Source organism: Xenopus laevis, chromosome 2L (assembly GCF_017654675.1).
Source record: "Xenopus laevis strain J_2021 chromosome 2L, Xenopus_laevis_v10.1, whole genome shotgun sequence".
In the NCBI taxonomy this organism is placed as follows: Eukaryota; Metazoa; Chordata; class Amphibia; order Anura; family Pipidae; genus Xenopus; species Xenopus laevis.
Genome location: NC_054373.1, coordinates 56,063,976 through 56,079,165, shown reverse-complemented (window position 1 = coordinate 56,079,165; position 15,190 = coordinate 56,063,976). Strand labels below are relative to the sequence as shown.

General features: G+C 34.5%; 1 protein-coding gene across 1 annotated transcript in view; it reads right to left on the bottom strand.

Annotated features, from left to right (window-relative positions):
• Nucleotides 1–1,613: 1,613 nt before the first annotated feature.
• syt6.L (synaptotagmin 6 L homeolog) overlaps nt 1,614–15,190 on the bottom strand; it is a 207,393-nt gene continuing 193,816 nt past the window's right edge. The window contains exons 4-7 of the mRNA XM_041581894.1: nt 14,735–14,855; nt 8,758–8,929; nt 7,297–7,447; nt 1,614–3,709 (exon numbers count right to left, since the gene is read on the bottom strand). Of these exons, the coding sequence (XP_041437828.1) occupies nt 3,638–3,709; nt 7,297–7,447; nt 8,758–8,929; nt 14,735–14,855 (516 nt within the window). The 3' untranslated portion in view covers nt 1,614–3,637. The remainder of the gene's footprint in view (nt 3,710–7,296; nt 7,448–8,757; nt 8,930–14,734; nt 14,856–15,190) is intronic.

Genomic DNA, 15,190 nt, shown 5'->3' with positions numbered 1-15,190 from the left:
TAAATAACCCCCTAGGTGTTTTTTGCTAACACAACAGGTATTACATGCACAGGATAGAAATAGGTAGATTTTTAGAACAAATATGGGACCTGTTATCCAGAATGCTCTGGACCTGGAACTTTGCAGATCAGGGGTCCTTCAGTAAATTGGATCTTCATACCTTACGTCTAGTAAAACATAATTTAAACATTAAATAAACCCAATAGGCTTGGTTTGCATCCAATAGGGATTAATTATATCTTAGTTGGGATCAAGTACAATGCACTGTTTCATAATTGTACAGAAAAAGGAAATCATTTTAAAAAATGTAATTATTTGGATAAAATGGATATGGGAGACAGCCTTCCCACAATTTGGAGCTTTCTGCATAATGGGTTTCTGGATAATGGATCCTATACTTGTATTACTCATCCTTTAAGGCTAATGACACATGTTGCATTTTCTCTGCTTGTGCTCATGTTTGCCGTCTCAGCCCAACAGCTGCATGTACATCGCAGTCTGCACCGAGTGGTTTTGGATATTGGCAGAGAAAATACATTTTATGATATATGTTATGATGGTACTGACCTATGTTGTCATTTATGAGAAAAAAACTTAAATATATTGTATATTGTTATTCAGTTGACCATGTAAAATGTATTGTTTATGGTGCAGCTCCATTGACACAAATAGTTTAATAAAAAAATAGATATTAATGCATTAAAAATCAGTCCTCAAATTAGACTGGAAAAATGGATTCCACATACTCATAGGACAAAAAGAATATTATGTGCGATATATATATATATATATATATATATATATATATATATATATATATATATATATATATATATATATATATATATACTATATATATATATACACACAAGAGCCATGGATATCCTGTAAATTATTTCCTTATAACAGAAAATAATAACTTACAAACTCATTACAAAGCTCTTCACTCATCTGCACCTCTGACACCACGGTCAAAACTTCTGCAAATATTGCCCAAATCTCTTACTTTCACAAGCAGAGCTAAGAAGCTTATCCATGCCCTCATCCTCATATACCACCTAGACTACTGCAACTTGCTACTACTTTGACTTCTTTACTCTGTCCCTCTCCACTACTTTCCTTAAAGGAGAAATATCAAGAAAATGTGTTGTATGCTTCATCATACTGAAATAAGAAACTCTCTAAATATAATAAATTAAATGTTCTGCATCGTTTCTGAAATAATCAAGTTTATCTTTACTATCCCTCTCTCAGCATCTGTTTCTTTTCATTCAGTCTTTTCATGCAGCAGTTGGGTGTCAGATAATCATTGACAGTTAGATCCAATATATTCTATAGGTGGGGCTTACTTTCCTAGCAGATGAATTAGAGCTCACTCAAATAACTGATTCCAGTACAAACAAAATCTAACAGAATAACTGCTTTTTGAACAAATCTTGCATGTAAAGAGACAGGATTTCGGGCGATTTTAATAGAATGAGTTTTAATACATCTTCTGTGCAAAAGCAGTCGCTCTATATAAGATATATTGGATCTAACTGTCAATGAATGTCTGACACCCAACTCCTGCATGAAGAGAGAATGAAGAGAAACAGATGCTGAGAAAAGGGATAATAAATGCTAAACTTGATTATTTCAGAAATGGTACAACATTTTTAATTGATTATATTTAGAAAACTTCCTATTGGAGTATGCTGAAGCTTTCATTTTGCGATAGTTCTCCTTTAATATCCTTATCTTTTAGGAAAAGAGTAACTTAGAAACTCTTTTAACTCATAACTTACAAAACCCTTCTTGATTGCACTTACATCTTCTATCTCCATACATTCCTGGCCAACTTCCCCATTCCCACTGCCTTCTTTCTGCTACTAACATTTGGAAAGCCATTGCTTGAATTTCTGCTTGAATGGAAAGAATTTTTACTCAGTCTCTTCAAAATAAACTATCTATTGGAGCCATTGTACAGCAACAAACAAATGCCCCAAAAGTAAAGAAGTAATCTAGTTTGGGTAGAAAGTGGTCAAATGCATTACCAACTGAAAGTTGACCATTAAATATTTTTTGGGATTGGAATCAACCTAAAAAAATATAATTCTGGGAAGCAGGGTGGTAAAAAGCAACATATTATTTAAAAAGGTCATAATCTTTACAGTAATGACAGTAATGACTACATTTATCTTTGAAATACTACCACCATCCAAAGCATAAATGTGTACTAAGGGGCCTCACAACAAAGGAATTTTTATTTTGTCTTAAATTCTAATAGAACCCTAGACCAATTAGGGATATTTGGTAAATGTTTTTTGTTAACTCAGAACTTTAGCAAGATGGTCTTTTATGTAAGCATTGCTTTGTTATGATGTAACAGGTACCCTAACCAAATGTTGGGCCACATTTAAACCAAAACATCCTAAAGCCACATTGCAAGGCAGTGAGAATGCAGTCCAATTCACCTAGTCTTAAACGTATCAATATATACTTTTCTTCTGGTTTTTATCTTGAATATGCCTTCATTTTTTAATTATTAAACTTAATTTACAGAGATTACACCACCTTTACAGTTTCTGTTCCATTGGAGTTTACAGTCCCTATCATGTTATACAGTATGATCAGTTTTGTTAGAAACCAGTATCTTTTTCGGGGATAAATGTGAGTGGAAGCCAAAACAAGCATTGGAGCATGGGTAGAATAAACTCCTTGCAGACAATAATAGACTGCTTTATTAATGGGCAGTGATTTTGTTTTTTTTAATCTATTGTGTTACACCTGTATCATATATAACTATGAATGGATCTGTCCTATTTTTTGAATGAATGGTTCTTATAAGACTGAATGACCAGCTCACATACTTTTTACAAGCACATGGCAGTGATAACATGCAGCGTCATCCTGACACTAGAACATCACATCTTTTCTCACTGTGTCTTTTAAACTTCCTGAGTACTGTTTAGGGATCCACAAAGTGTAGCGGATCGGCCTCATATAGATCATAATGAAAATATTGCATTTCCATGCACCAAAGGAATATCTGTATGGAAATCCCACACAGTAATATAAAAGTTGTACAAGTACATATAAGCATGTCAGAGCCAAACAGCTCTCAACAGCAATTAATGGCAATAAACAATGCCTATAATGTAAAAGCACGTGTGTCATTTTTGAGGTTTCTTTTTTTTTCCATAATTCTTACACAACATAATATCAAAGACAACACAACATGATACATACAAGTCCAAAAATGTAGTACAGCATAGAAATTCATACAGGGTCTTTGTGAGCACTGACCTTTAGAAAACTCATATTAGTGGTGCCGACAACTACCAGTTGGTGTACTTGTTCTGTAGGTGAAAACACTTTCATGTACATTCATTGTCCACAAAACAGCAATTTTTTTTACATATTTTTTTTTTCTCCAGTTTTCAAATCTCAACCAGGGAAACACCACCAAATTACAATATAATATTTCAGGAGACAATAGATGAAGACACAAACCAAACCACTGATATATTTTCTGTTTATGTCTTCGTTTCGTAACTTTTATGTGATTTGTTCCTTTTTATGATTTGCTGTTCTGAAGGCAAAACCACTTCTGCAGTCGTCCTTAACAGACTAGTTTGTAGATAAACTTGGGTGAAGTTCAAGGAGTTGGTGGTGGTTTTGGTGAAGGGCAGGAACCTTGGCTGTCAAAACTTGCTGCATGAGCTTGCCACTAGAACAAAAGTTGAACATAGTTAAAAATAATATTCAAGAACTCTGACAGTTCTAAAACATTAATGCAAATTATAGTAATTTATTACTACTAGGCATTTCCATGCAATTCTGTATCTGTAATTTATAAAAAAAAGGTTTTACACCTATTAAAAAAATTCAGTTTTTTCCCTAAAGACTCAAATTTCATAAAGTTAAGAAGAAAGCAAAGTTAAGATATATTTTATAGTGATACTGTCACGAATCCGCACCCAGAATCTAGAACCAATGCTAAGCTCCCTGGTCTCAGCTCTTGCTTCTGCCTTTAACAGCTGCCTTTCACCTCGGGAGGAGCCCTCGGCTAATCTGATGCCAGGTCTTATTAAGAGAGGAGCCAAACGAAGGTTCTAGATGAGCAGAGGGGCACGATCGTTAAGCAAAGTCTTTGGGCAGAAGGTCACAGTACAAGGATTTAGACGAAAATGTAGTCAAACAGGCCGGGTCAGTTCAGGCAGAATTCAAGCGGAGTCAGACAGGCAAAGGTCAAAACCAGGAGTTCAATCAGAAGAGTCAAACAGGCACAGGTTGTATTACAGAAGTCAGAATAGTCAATCAGGCAGGGGTCAAACAGGAATCAGATAACTGTAATATACAGGAATAGCACCAGGAACTCACTAGGATGAACCAATAACGGGCAATGAATTCACCAACACGCCAGCGTCAATACGCGTATAAGAAAAGAAGATGCCTTTTCCCATAAACTCCATGTTAATCAAATAATTCACATTTTTACAAATCATTTCCTTTTTCTCTATAATTATAAAAGTGCATTGTACTTGATCCTAACTAAAATGAAATGAATCCTTTTTGGAGGCAAAAAAAATTGCAATGTTTAAAGGATTTTTTCTTAATTATGGAAAGATTCCTTATCTGGAAAATACCAGGTTCTGGATGACAGGTCCCATACCCATCTTACCAACTTGTAAAGGTTACGATTTCAGTAAATGGAAAGCAGCCTATGATAGTTCTAAGTATTATGATGTCACCTAATTTTGTAATGGTGAATAAAACATCAAAGCCAAAAAACGTAAACAAGAACGCCAGCTAATACAATCACCAAAATGAGATCACATTACTGTATCTACTGTTATATAAACATAAATTACACCTACTTCATATAATAAATATAATTGACAATTCTAATCAATATACTATCTTAAATATACATAAAAATGCTCTTAAATCAATTGCCTAAATTAAAATAACAATTATTTAACGAAATTAAACAATACTAAAAAAAAAGAATCAAACAGCAGGAACTATTTCTTGTTCACAAAAATGTTTTGAATTATATAGTCCTAGCAGATCATATGTTAAGTCTTCAGTTCCAATGGGTGGGAGAATGATGTAGAAATGTAACATTAATTAAAAAACATAGACAAAGAAGCAGATTTATTGAAGGTCAAGGTGAATTTTCAAATGAAAAAAATTCGAATTTCGGGCTAGTTTTTGTGTACTTCGACTAGGGAATAGTCCAAATTTGATTTTATTTTGAAAAAAATTAAAAAATTAGAATATCGAAATGTATCATGTACTGTCTCTTTAAAAATTCGACTTCGACCATTCTTCATTTAAAACCAGCCAAATTGCTGTTTTAGTCTATGGAGGACCTCCTAGAACCTATTTGGAGTCAATTGGTGGACTTTGAAAAATGTAGTTTTTTTTGGGAAAAACTTTGAATCGAATTTGATCGCATGTGTTATTCCTTCGATTCAAATTCGGCCGAATACGGACCTATTCGATCGAAAATGGATCTATTTGACAAAAAAAAACTTAGACTAAGGGGCACATTTACTAAGGGTCGAATTTCGAAGTGGTAAAACTTTGAAATTCGGCCATCGAATTGTAGAAATTCTATAGTCTGAGTTTCTTTGAGTGACTTTAGCTGTTTTTGATTGAACACAGAATCTTTTGAAATCGATCGATCGAACGATTTTCTAAAAAAAACTTTGACTTCTAAAAACTTAGCCAAATACTGGCTATAGGTTCTTGAAGGTCCCCATAGGCTAACATAGCAATTCGGCAGGTTTAAGGTGGCAAAGTGTCGAAGTTTTTTAAAGAGACAGTACTTCGATTTTCAAATGGTCGAATATTCAAAGTTTTTTCAATTCAAATCTAATTTTGGCCTATTAGATGGTTGAAGTATCCAAAAATTCAACATTTTTGAATTCGAAAATTCACTTCTAATTCACTTCGACCCTTAGTAAATGTACCCCTTAATTTCGGTTGTTATTTTTAAATTCGTTTTTCGACCTTTTTTCAATTCGAAATTCGACCCTTGATAAATATGCCCCAAAGTCTATGCTTTTGTACAGGTACAAATAGGTTATCTTCCTTTCACAAAGTGTTGTCTTGTGATAGCACATCCAACTGTATATTCCAAAATCTGACCACCCTACAGCTCATCCATGGGGAGATCTTTACTTTGTCTAACACTGTAAGCAGACTTGTACATATAAAAGGACATTAGCAACCCCAAGATAGGGATTAGGGTTCACATTCCTACTTTTGGCTCAATAACAGTTTGTTTAAATTTATGCTACAGCCCGAAACTTTTTGTTCTGTATCTAGGAAGACAGGAAAAATTACCACTAGGTGTAGTTATTAATGAATGAACTTAAAATATTTTTATTTAGCGGCCTTCTGTTTTTAGCTGAAATCTGGGATAAAGGTGATTCTTCTGAGCAAGAATAAAAATATTTTGTAAGCTGAGTTTATGCACCTAATTGCCAAAAGGTCTCATGTACAACTAGGTCACATGGTGAGCCTGTGTAAATATTTTCTGTTCCCATCATTTAGTATAAAGTCTTTTTGTAAGGGTATAGAAAGGTTGTAGTCTTCAGAGATGAAAGAGGAACGCCCTAGTGAATAAAAATGTTCTATAACTGGCTCTCTTTGATGCACAGGACCACCAAGTCTTTAAAAGCCTGAAGTAAATCTTGGACAGACCCATCCTTAATACACTTGGAAAGACCTTGCTAGAAGGTTGTGAATAACATGTCATTGGTTCAGTGAATCTTTGTTGCCAAGGTGTAAACGGAGGAAGAGAAAATACCCTCATACTCTTTCTGCCAGGGGGCAGCAGCCCAGTCCAGAGCCTCATTTGTGGGAAGAGTGATAAAATAGGCAAACTGGGATCTTTCAAAAAAGAACTATGGTGGTTGAAGCTGAAACTGGATTAAGCATTGAAAAGGCCAAAAGAAACCTGCGTAACATGAATGAGTTAAGAGGAGCACATAGACATGGACCTGCTGGCAATCTCTCAAGTTGGTGGTGCATACGTAGAGGTGCCAGACAGTTGACAAAATAAACACTCCTGACAGAGAGCCGCCAGTGTACAGAAAGGATAAACCTAACATGCTGTCTTTTCTCCCAAAATATTTACTAATCACGTATCATCTATTTCATCATCTGCATTTTGTACTTAATGCACCTCTTGAAACCTCTTCCTTGCAACTGATGTTAAAATATCCCATTTGTTTGCACTGAATGAATTATGTACGCCAGAGCTTTGCTGTACAAATTAAAAATAAAAATGAAGACACGAACCTCTTTGAAAGACTTTTTCATTTCCACTAAAGGATGCCAGTGTGTTATAGGTTTTCGTGGATATGCCAGCATTTCATTCCAGTGGTCTCTTCCAAGTCCTTCTGTGCTATTACCCACTCGGCACACACCGATTATCTCATTGTGTCCAACGCTGAGTGAAAGTTGGAAGAAAAACAGTTTGACATTTTATGAGATTTTTTTTTGTTGCCATCCATAAACAAAGTGATAATAGAAGTTTAACCTTTTGTAGAAAAGGGTGGCCTCAGTCCAGTTCCTTTGAGTTGTTGGAATATTTGGGCTATTTTGTCTACGTTACTGTATATAACCTTTCTTCATGTCTTTTTATTGACCTTCACAATGCACAATGTTACACACTGCTTTACAGATATAATTCATCATTCACTTCAGTCCCTTTGCCAATGGAGTTTGGATTCACACAACACATAAACATATACCAGGGTCAATATCATCAAAGTCTGCACCCACGCCTACCAACTGACTGCTGCTACTCGAGGCAATCAAGAAATACATGCAATTTCTTGCCTTATCATTTGTATTCATTGTTTCGGAGCTTCTTTTCAAATTGTAAATTATTACAATTAACCCCCATATACAATAAAAGGCACTAAGTTTGACCAGGAGCAGTAATCCATAGCAACCGATAATATGTTTTCAGCAAGTGCTACCTGCTGATTGGTTGCTATGAATTATTTCTTATGGGCAAACTTTGTGCTTTTATTATATAACCTCATAAAACAAACACGTCATTCCAGGTTAAGGGTTCCCTTAATACACCACAGTTGTATTAGTTTGGCATTAACATGGATAGAGAAACTTCATGAAGAAAATATTTAAATAACTAAGCAGGAGGCATTATAAATGTACTATCAAATAAATGGTTCTGTAACGGTCTTATCTACAAAGCCAATCATTCCAAAGATGTTTACTGGAACTAAATCTGGCCATAGACGCAAAGGTCCGATCGTACGAATCCTCGAACGATCGGACTTCCCCATCTCCTGACCAGCCACTAACCATTCAGATTAAATAAAGTAGAAAAGAACAGATCAGCCGATGTTCTGCCCCTGACAGCAATCATACGAAAGTTATGTCCGACAAACTCCAGTCTCCCACTGAAAGTCGTACGATCGGCAGAGATATTATCGGTAGGCGACAGAAATTTTCTGACCTGTCCGATCGACCAAACGACCGATCTCCGTGGGACTAAAAATGTCGGGACTCTCTACACACAGTCCGAAAATCTTCGATTCGGATCTTTGCGTCTGTGGCCAGTTCAAGGAACACCCCAAATTATATTTTACAACAGCTTCAAGATCAAGTCCCCTTTTAAGTCTGATCCACATCAAATCCCACACCCTTTCGAATAATTCCCTCTCCCTTTAAAGCCAGCAATTTGTAACTGTTTTGCAAAACTCATGGAAGGTGTAAATGTTTACATACCGATCATAATCCATTACTGAAATAAGTAGGCTAACTTGGTCCATGTTTTCAGGAGGAATATCAAAGATTATAGCCTCATTGTAAGTAGGGTTCAGAGTGTTTTTCTTAATGGTGGTTTTCTTCTTTTTTAGCCTCCTTCCATCACATAAAAGGGACACTTTTACATATGGATCTGTAAAGAGCAAAACAAATGTTCTCAGAAAACAGTTAGATGTCAGTTGATAATTATGAATTCTATACTTCCATAAGTAAGGGTTACCAGATCACTTAAAAAATTCAGGGACACAGCTAAAACATCCAGTTAGAAGAACACACTTATTGCAGTGAAATTTAAATGCAACCAGTGCAGCCATACAACTTACATAGCTATATATATATATATATATATATATATATATATATATATATATATATATATATATATATATATATATATATATATACACAATAAAAGTGTTCTACCCTACGTACCCTACCATAAGTACCACTAAGAAACATGAGTTGCTAAAGAGGATCTATTTAACAAATAAACCCACAATAATTTTATGTCTAATTATTAACATTTATAGAAACATTCAGGGGCACATTTACCTAGGGTCGAATATCGAGGGTTAATTAACCCTCGATATTTGACTGCCGAAGGTAAATCCTTCGACTTCGAATATCGAAGTCGAAGGATTTACCGCAATTCGTTCAATTGAATGGATTTTAATCCATCGATCGAGCGATTTTTCTTCGACCAAAACAAGCTTACAAAGCCTTCCCCATAGGCTAACATTGAGGTTCGGTAGGTTTTAGATGGTGAAGTAGGGGGTCGAAGTTTTTTTTAAAGAGACAGTACTTTGATTATTGAATGGTCGAATAGTCGAGCGATTTTTAGTTCGAATCGTTCGATTCTAAGTCGTAGTCGAAGGTCGAAGTAGCCAATTCGATGGTAGAAGTAGCCAAAAAAATCATTCGAAATTCAAACTTTTTTTTATTCTATTCCTTCACTCGAACTAAGTTAATGTTCCCCTCAGTGAATCTAGACTTCAAAATAATCCATTTGGCAAAACCAGTACTTGTTATGTATAATTATACTACTTATCATTATATCACATGTAATATCAGTAAAATTGTGTGAGCACCTGATTATTCAGGGCCTTGTCAAACCCACTGGCCGAGTCATGATATGAGCCCTTCTCTAGCTTCTTGATGGATATGTGTAGGGAAAGATTAACCTACGTGGCTCTTATTGGCACACTTTTTATTGAAGGGGGATGAACCTTGACCCTGTATTCCAGGAGTTGCCGGGTAAGGACAAAGTTTAAATGTCAGTTTTTTGGGGTGAATATTTCAGTAGGGGATCTGCAGAACACCATCCTCTTCCCTAAGTTCCACGATAAGTTGTCAAAGGTTGAGAATCCACAGAAAATGAGGATGGTCACTGAAAACCAATCCATTATCCCTAATCTTAATAAACAAGGGCAGGGTAGGTAAACCATATATGTTAGTACTTTACATGTTATCCTTCAGTTTACATATCCAAAGAGAATATAGATTTAAAAGCATAATTTTATTCTGATTGAAAAGCTGTGTTTTCTTCAATTAACAGGGAAATTATCAGTGAAAGCAAAAAAGATTATAAGGTCACTTTAAAAGAAAAAAAAAACCTCTTGATAATGCTTCAACAATGTAAAACTCCGAAGTCACATCAGAATAATGCATTTCAGCAAAGCGCAAGGAAGATGGAGAGGAGACAAAGGATGTATTAAATTAATAACTGTATTAATTATATTCTACCAATATAAATCAATGCTAAATCAATCTAGCAAAAAAACAAAATTCGAATTTTGCAAATTCGGGTGAATGGGATTGACCCACAAACTCGAATTCAAATTAAATTTGATTTGAGTTTTTTTCAGATTTTTCGGATTTTCAGGAAAGCTGCAAACAACTACAAATTGATCCCAGGACGTCCCCCATAGGCTAAAATGGCAGTTTGGCAGGTTTAAGATGGCGAATAGTCGAATTCGAACTCTTAAAGGGACAGTAGATGATACATTTTGAAATTCGAATTTTTATTTCAAAATTCGAAATTGAATTTTCCCTTTGACCCTTGAAAAATCTGCCCCTTACAGTGGATTTAAAAGAACTGTACTGTAGAAAACATAACATGCCCTGTCTTTCCAAAAGGCTATTACAGGAATAGCATCTGGTATCCAGAAACACATTATCCAGCATTGCGGGAAGGCCATGTCCAATAGGCTCCATTTTGACCGAATAATAAAACAGTACCTTATATTTAATCCCAAGATATAATTATCCTTATTGGAGGCAAATCAGTTTTATTTGTCTTATTTAAAGTTTAAAGCATTTTTAAGTATGATCTAAATTATGGAAAGTTCCCTTATCCAGGAAAACCCCAGGTGTCATAATGGAATAACAATATGGGTCCCATTCCTCTACTGACACCCATTAGCTTGGGTGGGTAACAATATTATATTTTGTACTTTAACAAGACATTTGAAGTCATGTTGTTTAGGTTTACCCATGGCCATATTATTGCTGGTCTCAAACAAATCCATGCAAGTGTACTGGCTGTACTAACAAGAACTACCTTAATTTCATACTGCCCAGAGATCTCTGTTAAAAAGGGTAGAAATACTAAGCTGGAAAGGCAGGGTTATTTATCTAATTGGCAAAAAGCGGTCAACATGTCAGTTCCTCCACATATAATAACTTCTAATGCATGGCAACTGTTATGTATAATTAATAGCTATGCCGTCTGTCAGAAGCTGCACCGCATTTATGATGCACTTTGTGACCAATTACAGTTCATTATCCTATTAGCAATACCTTTCTGGCAGCAGCCTAACTCATTTCTTAAAAGAATGTTTTTAACCTTCAATGTTTATTGTGAATGGGTAATATTAAGGTATTATCAAGATATATGATTAAAGATAGAACCATTTTGTTATATAAGATTTTTAAGGAAAAACAGAATACAAGGGCTAATTATTATTTCATTGTAAATTAGGAGTTTCATAATCCCCATTATAAAAGGGATACAGCACAAATTGGCTGGTTAAAAACTAACTACATGTACTTAGTATATATTTTTCACCCAATTCTTTTGTAAAGATGTAGATCATGTGCAAAAGCCTACTGGGGGAATAATGAAAAGTGCAAAAACTGATGCAAAATGAAGTTCACGTTTTTTTTGCACTTTCTATCTTGCTGAGTTAATGATATAATGCATAGGAATTATAAGTAGCTTTTCTTTCAAATTATGAAATTTATAAAGAGGTCAGAACTGATGCTTGATAAATTTAAGAGAAATGCCACTAGAAGCCAATGTATTTAAAGGGTATAACCATATGATGTACTCTTTGGTGCACATTTATCAAATAGACCTGCAACTTTTCCTGTAATTTTGCTCTGATTTATAAGTTGAATGAACTTGTCACAATGCTCTAAGTTGTTCAGACAAATAATGAAATACAGGTATGGGACCTGTTATACAGAGTGCTCTGGACACGGCGTTTCCTGATAAGTAATTTGGATCTTCATACTTTAAGTAAATCATTCAAACATTAAATAAACCCAATAGGCTGCTTTTGTTTCCAGTAAGGATTAATTATATCTTAGTTGGGATCAAATACAAGGTACGTTTTATTATTAAATAGAAAAATGAAATATTTTTTTAAAATTTGCATTACCTGGATAAAATTTAGTCTATTGGACACGGCCATCCTGTAATTCTGAGTTTTCTGGATATCAGATTTCCAGATAACGAATCCCATACTTATAGTTTTTGAATCACATTTTACCATCAATTCTCATTTTTCTTGAATGGTGAAGAAATACTTCAGGACACCTTCTATGGATCTCGACAGGTGGTGGAATTTTAATTTATAAAATTTTTATGATGTGTGAATTTGTGGTCTCTTTTTTTTTTGCCAAGGTCTAATGTGATTGGTAGCAAAATAATGACCCCAATTACTGATGTTGTGAATATAAACGAAACTTAGAATCTATATTTAAAAAGTCCAGATTCTGGGCATATTTTCATTTTATTAGTAGCTTTTAGTTAGTTAAATAAAATTTTGTATCCAAATGCTCTAGCCTTGCTGGATTTGTTTGCATGTCTGCTCTGATTTAGGTTAGGCTTACAGTGCAATGTTAATGCTCTTTTTCCCTTAGGATGAATAAAGCAAGTGTATTTCCAGCAAGGGGTGAGGTTTGCAGAAATGGAATTTTATTACTGCGGATTCCTCTTGGGGATGAGGCATTGGCTTGCACTTGTCAAGATGACTGTACTACAACTCAGCTGTTGACTGTAAATTACACTGGCTAGGTTCTTAGCTTTTTTCCCCCAGTAGATCATGGTCTAAGTAACAGATTGTTCCAGAGCGTTATTTCTCTATAGTCAGCAGAGCGACATGGCGCTAGAAGGACAGCTTCATTTTAGATCTTTAATATATATTAAAATAATTCAAGCCGTTGCCAGTGACTCAAAATCCTAAAGGGAAACTGCAGATACACTTCTATATGATTTTATTTTTGTTCGTTTTTTTAATGTTTATTTTTCTATAGTTCTGGATGAACCTTATATTTCTTATTTAAATACGTACTGGGCCCGTATCCATTCATGTGATAGACTTTAATAAAGAGTGCCATAAAAATGCTGTATAGCAAAATTAAAAAATTGCATTTCATGGCAACTAAAGCATTTGATGAATCTCTTTTCTTGAAATTTGTTCTGATAATCACTTTTTTCCCCTATAAAACTCAGAAGCATTTTCCTCCATCCAGGCACCTATTATTGGAGTTTATTCCTCTGCTGGTATATACATGTATGGAACCTGTTATCCAGGATGCTCAAGACCTCGGATGTTCCAGACAATGGATCCTTTCATAATGTGGATCTTCATACCTTAATATACTAGAAAATCATGGAAACATTAAATAAACCAAATAGGCTGTTTTTTCTTCCAGTAAGGATTCATTATATCTTAGTATTAATTATATCTTAGCATTAGTTTGAAGTACAAGGTATTATAGAGGAAAAAAAAATCATGTAAAAAATTTGGATTATTTGGATAAAATGGAGTCTATGGGAGATGGCCTTTCCATAATTCAGAGATTTCTGGATAACAGGTTTCCGGATAATGGATCCCATACCTGTATATTATATTTACGTGTGTCTGCGCGCAAATGTTACAAAACACTCTCATGTAAGAGAAATGTTTATAAAACATAAAATGGCTTTTAAAAAATATGTCTTTGCCTGTGTTGCCTAAGTGATAGATATATTTAAAATAAAAGAAAGTCTGCGGGAGTCTTGATAGATTTATAGTCAGAATTAGGAGAGACTTATTTTCTCCTGGACAACTCAACTTTTATCAGGTGAATGAGTTATTAGTCTATCCATCCATCAAATACTGTGTGTTTGCTGTTTTTATGAATATATTGTGTGCTATGAAATATCTCTCAGAAAGGTACTTTAGAACAAAATATTGCAGATCTCGAACTAGATTTTGTCGTAGTATGTTGAGTAGATGAAAAAACTGCGTTTCTAGCAATATTAATTTTAAGGCTTTAGTTCTTTCATGGTGTCAACTATATACAGCGACTTGTGCATTCAAAGAAATAATGTATTTAATTTAAAATATCTTAAAGAAAAGTGTTCATTTAAAGAATTTGTGTATTTCATTTAAAATATCTTGATATTAGAAGTAATCCATGACCTAAATAACAGCATGTGGCCATATGCATTTATATGGTCATAGATCTTCTTGGTGACTTTTAGTATCGTTCTTTTTTAACAATAAAGGTTAAATTATTCCCCATACAGTAGACTTGTTCTATATAGAAATGATGATACAATATAAAAATTCAAATATTTAAACTTATTTGTGTTTTTTTTTTTTGCTGGAAAATTATCACCTGTCTAAATTTCAACCCCAAAAAATTAATAATACTTTATACATACCTGAGTAACCAGTGATGTCCATTGCTTTAAGATTCCTACATTTAATTACTGTTAAGGTCAGTCTTCCAGCAGTGGGCAGGTAACAGAGAGAGAACATGATTTCTCCAAGGTCCACACTCTCCTTAAAATTTAAGAAGAAATCTTGTTAATACTACGGTTAATGGTACAAAAGCATTCACGTATAGGGCTGGTGACTGGTGAAAGCAACTGACCAATCGAATCAACAAAAAGGATAAGTATTTTTTATTAACTGTTATTTTGGATAGAAGTTTGTATAGTTAACTACTTTGGTGTGCACTGGGATTCACTTTGAGGGGTTTAACTTGATGGACTTTGGTCTTTTTTCAACCCAACTGGAATAAATGGTAATCATAATGGTAAATAGAGAGGCAGGATGGTACATATTGAATATTTTAATGATGGTGCCAGCTGCTAGTCAGTCCACAGACTATATCA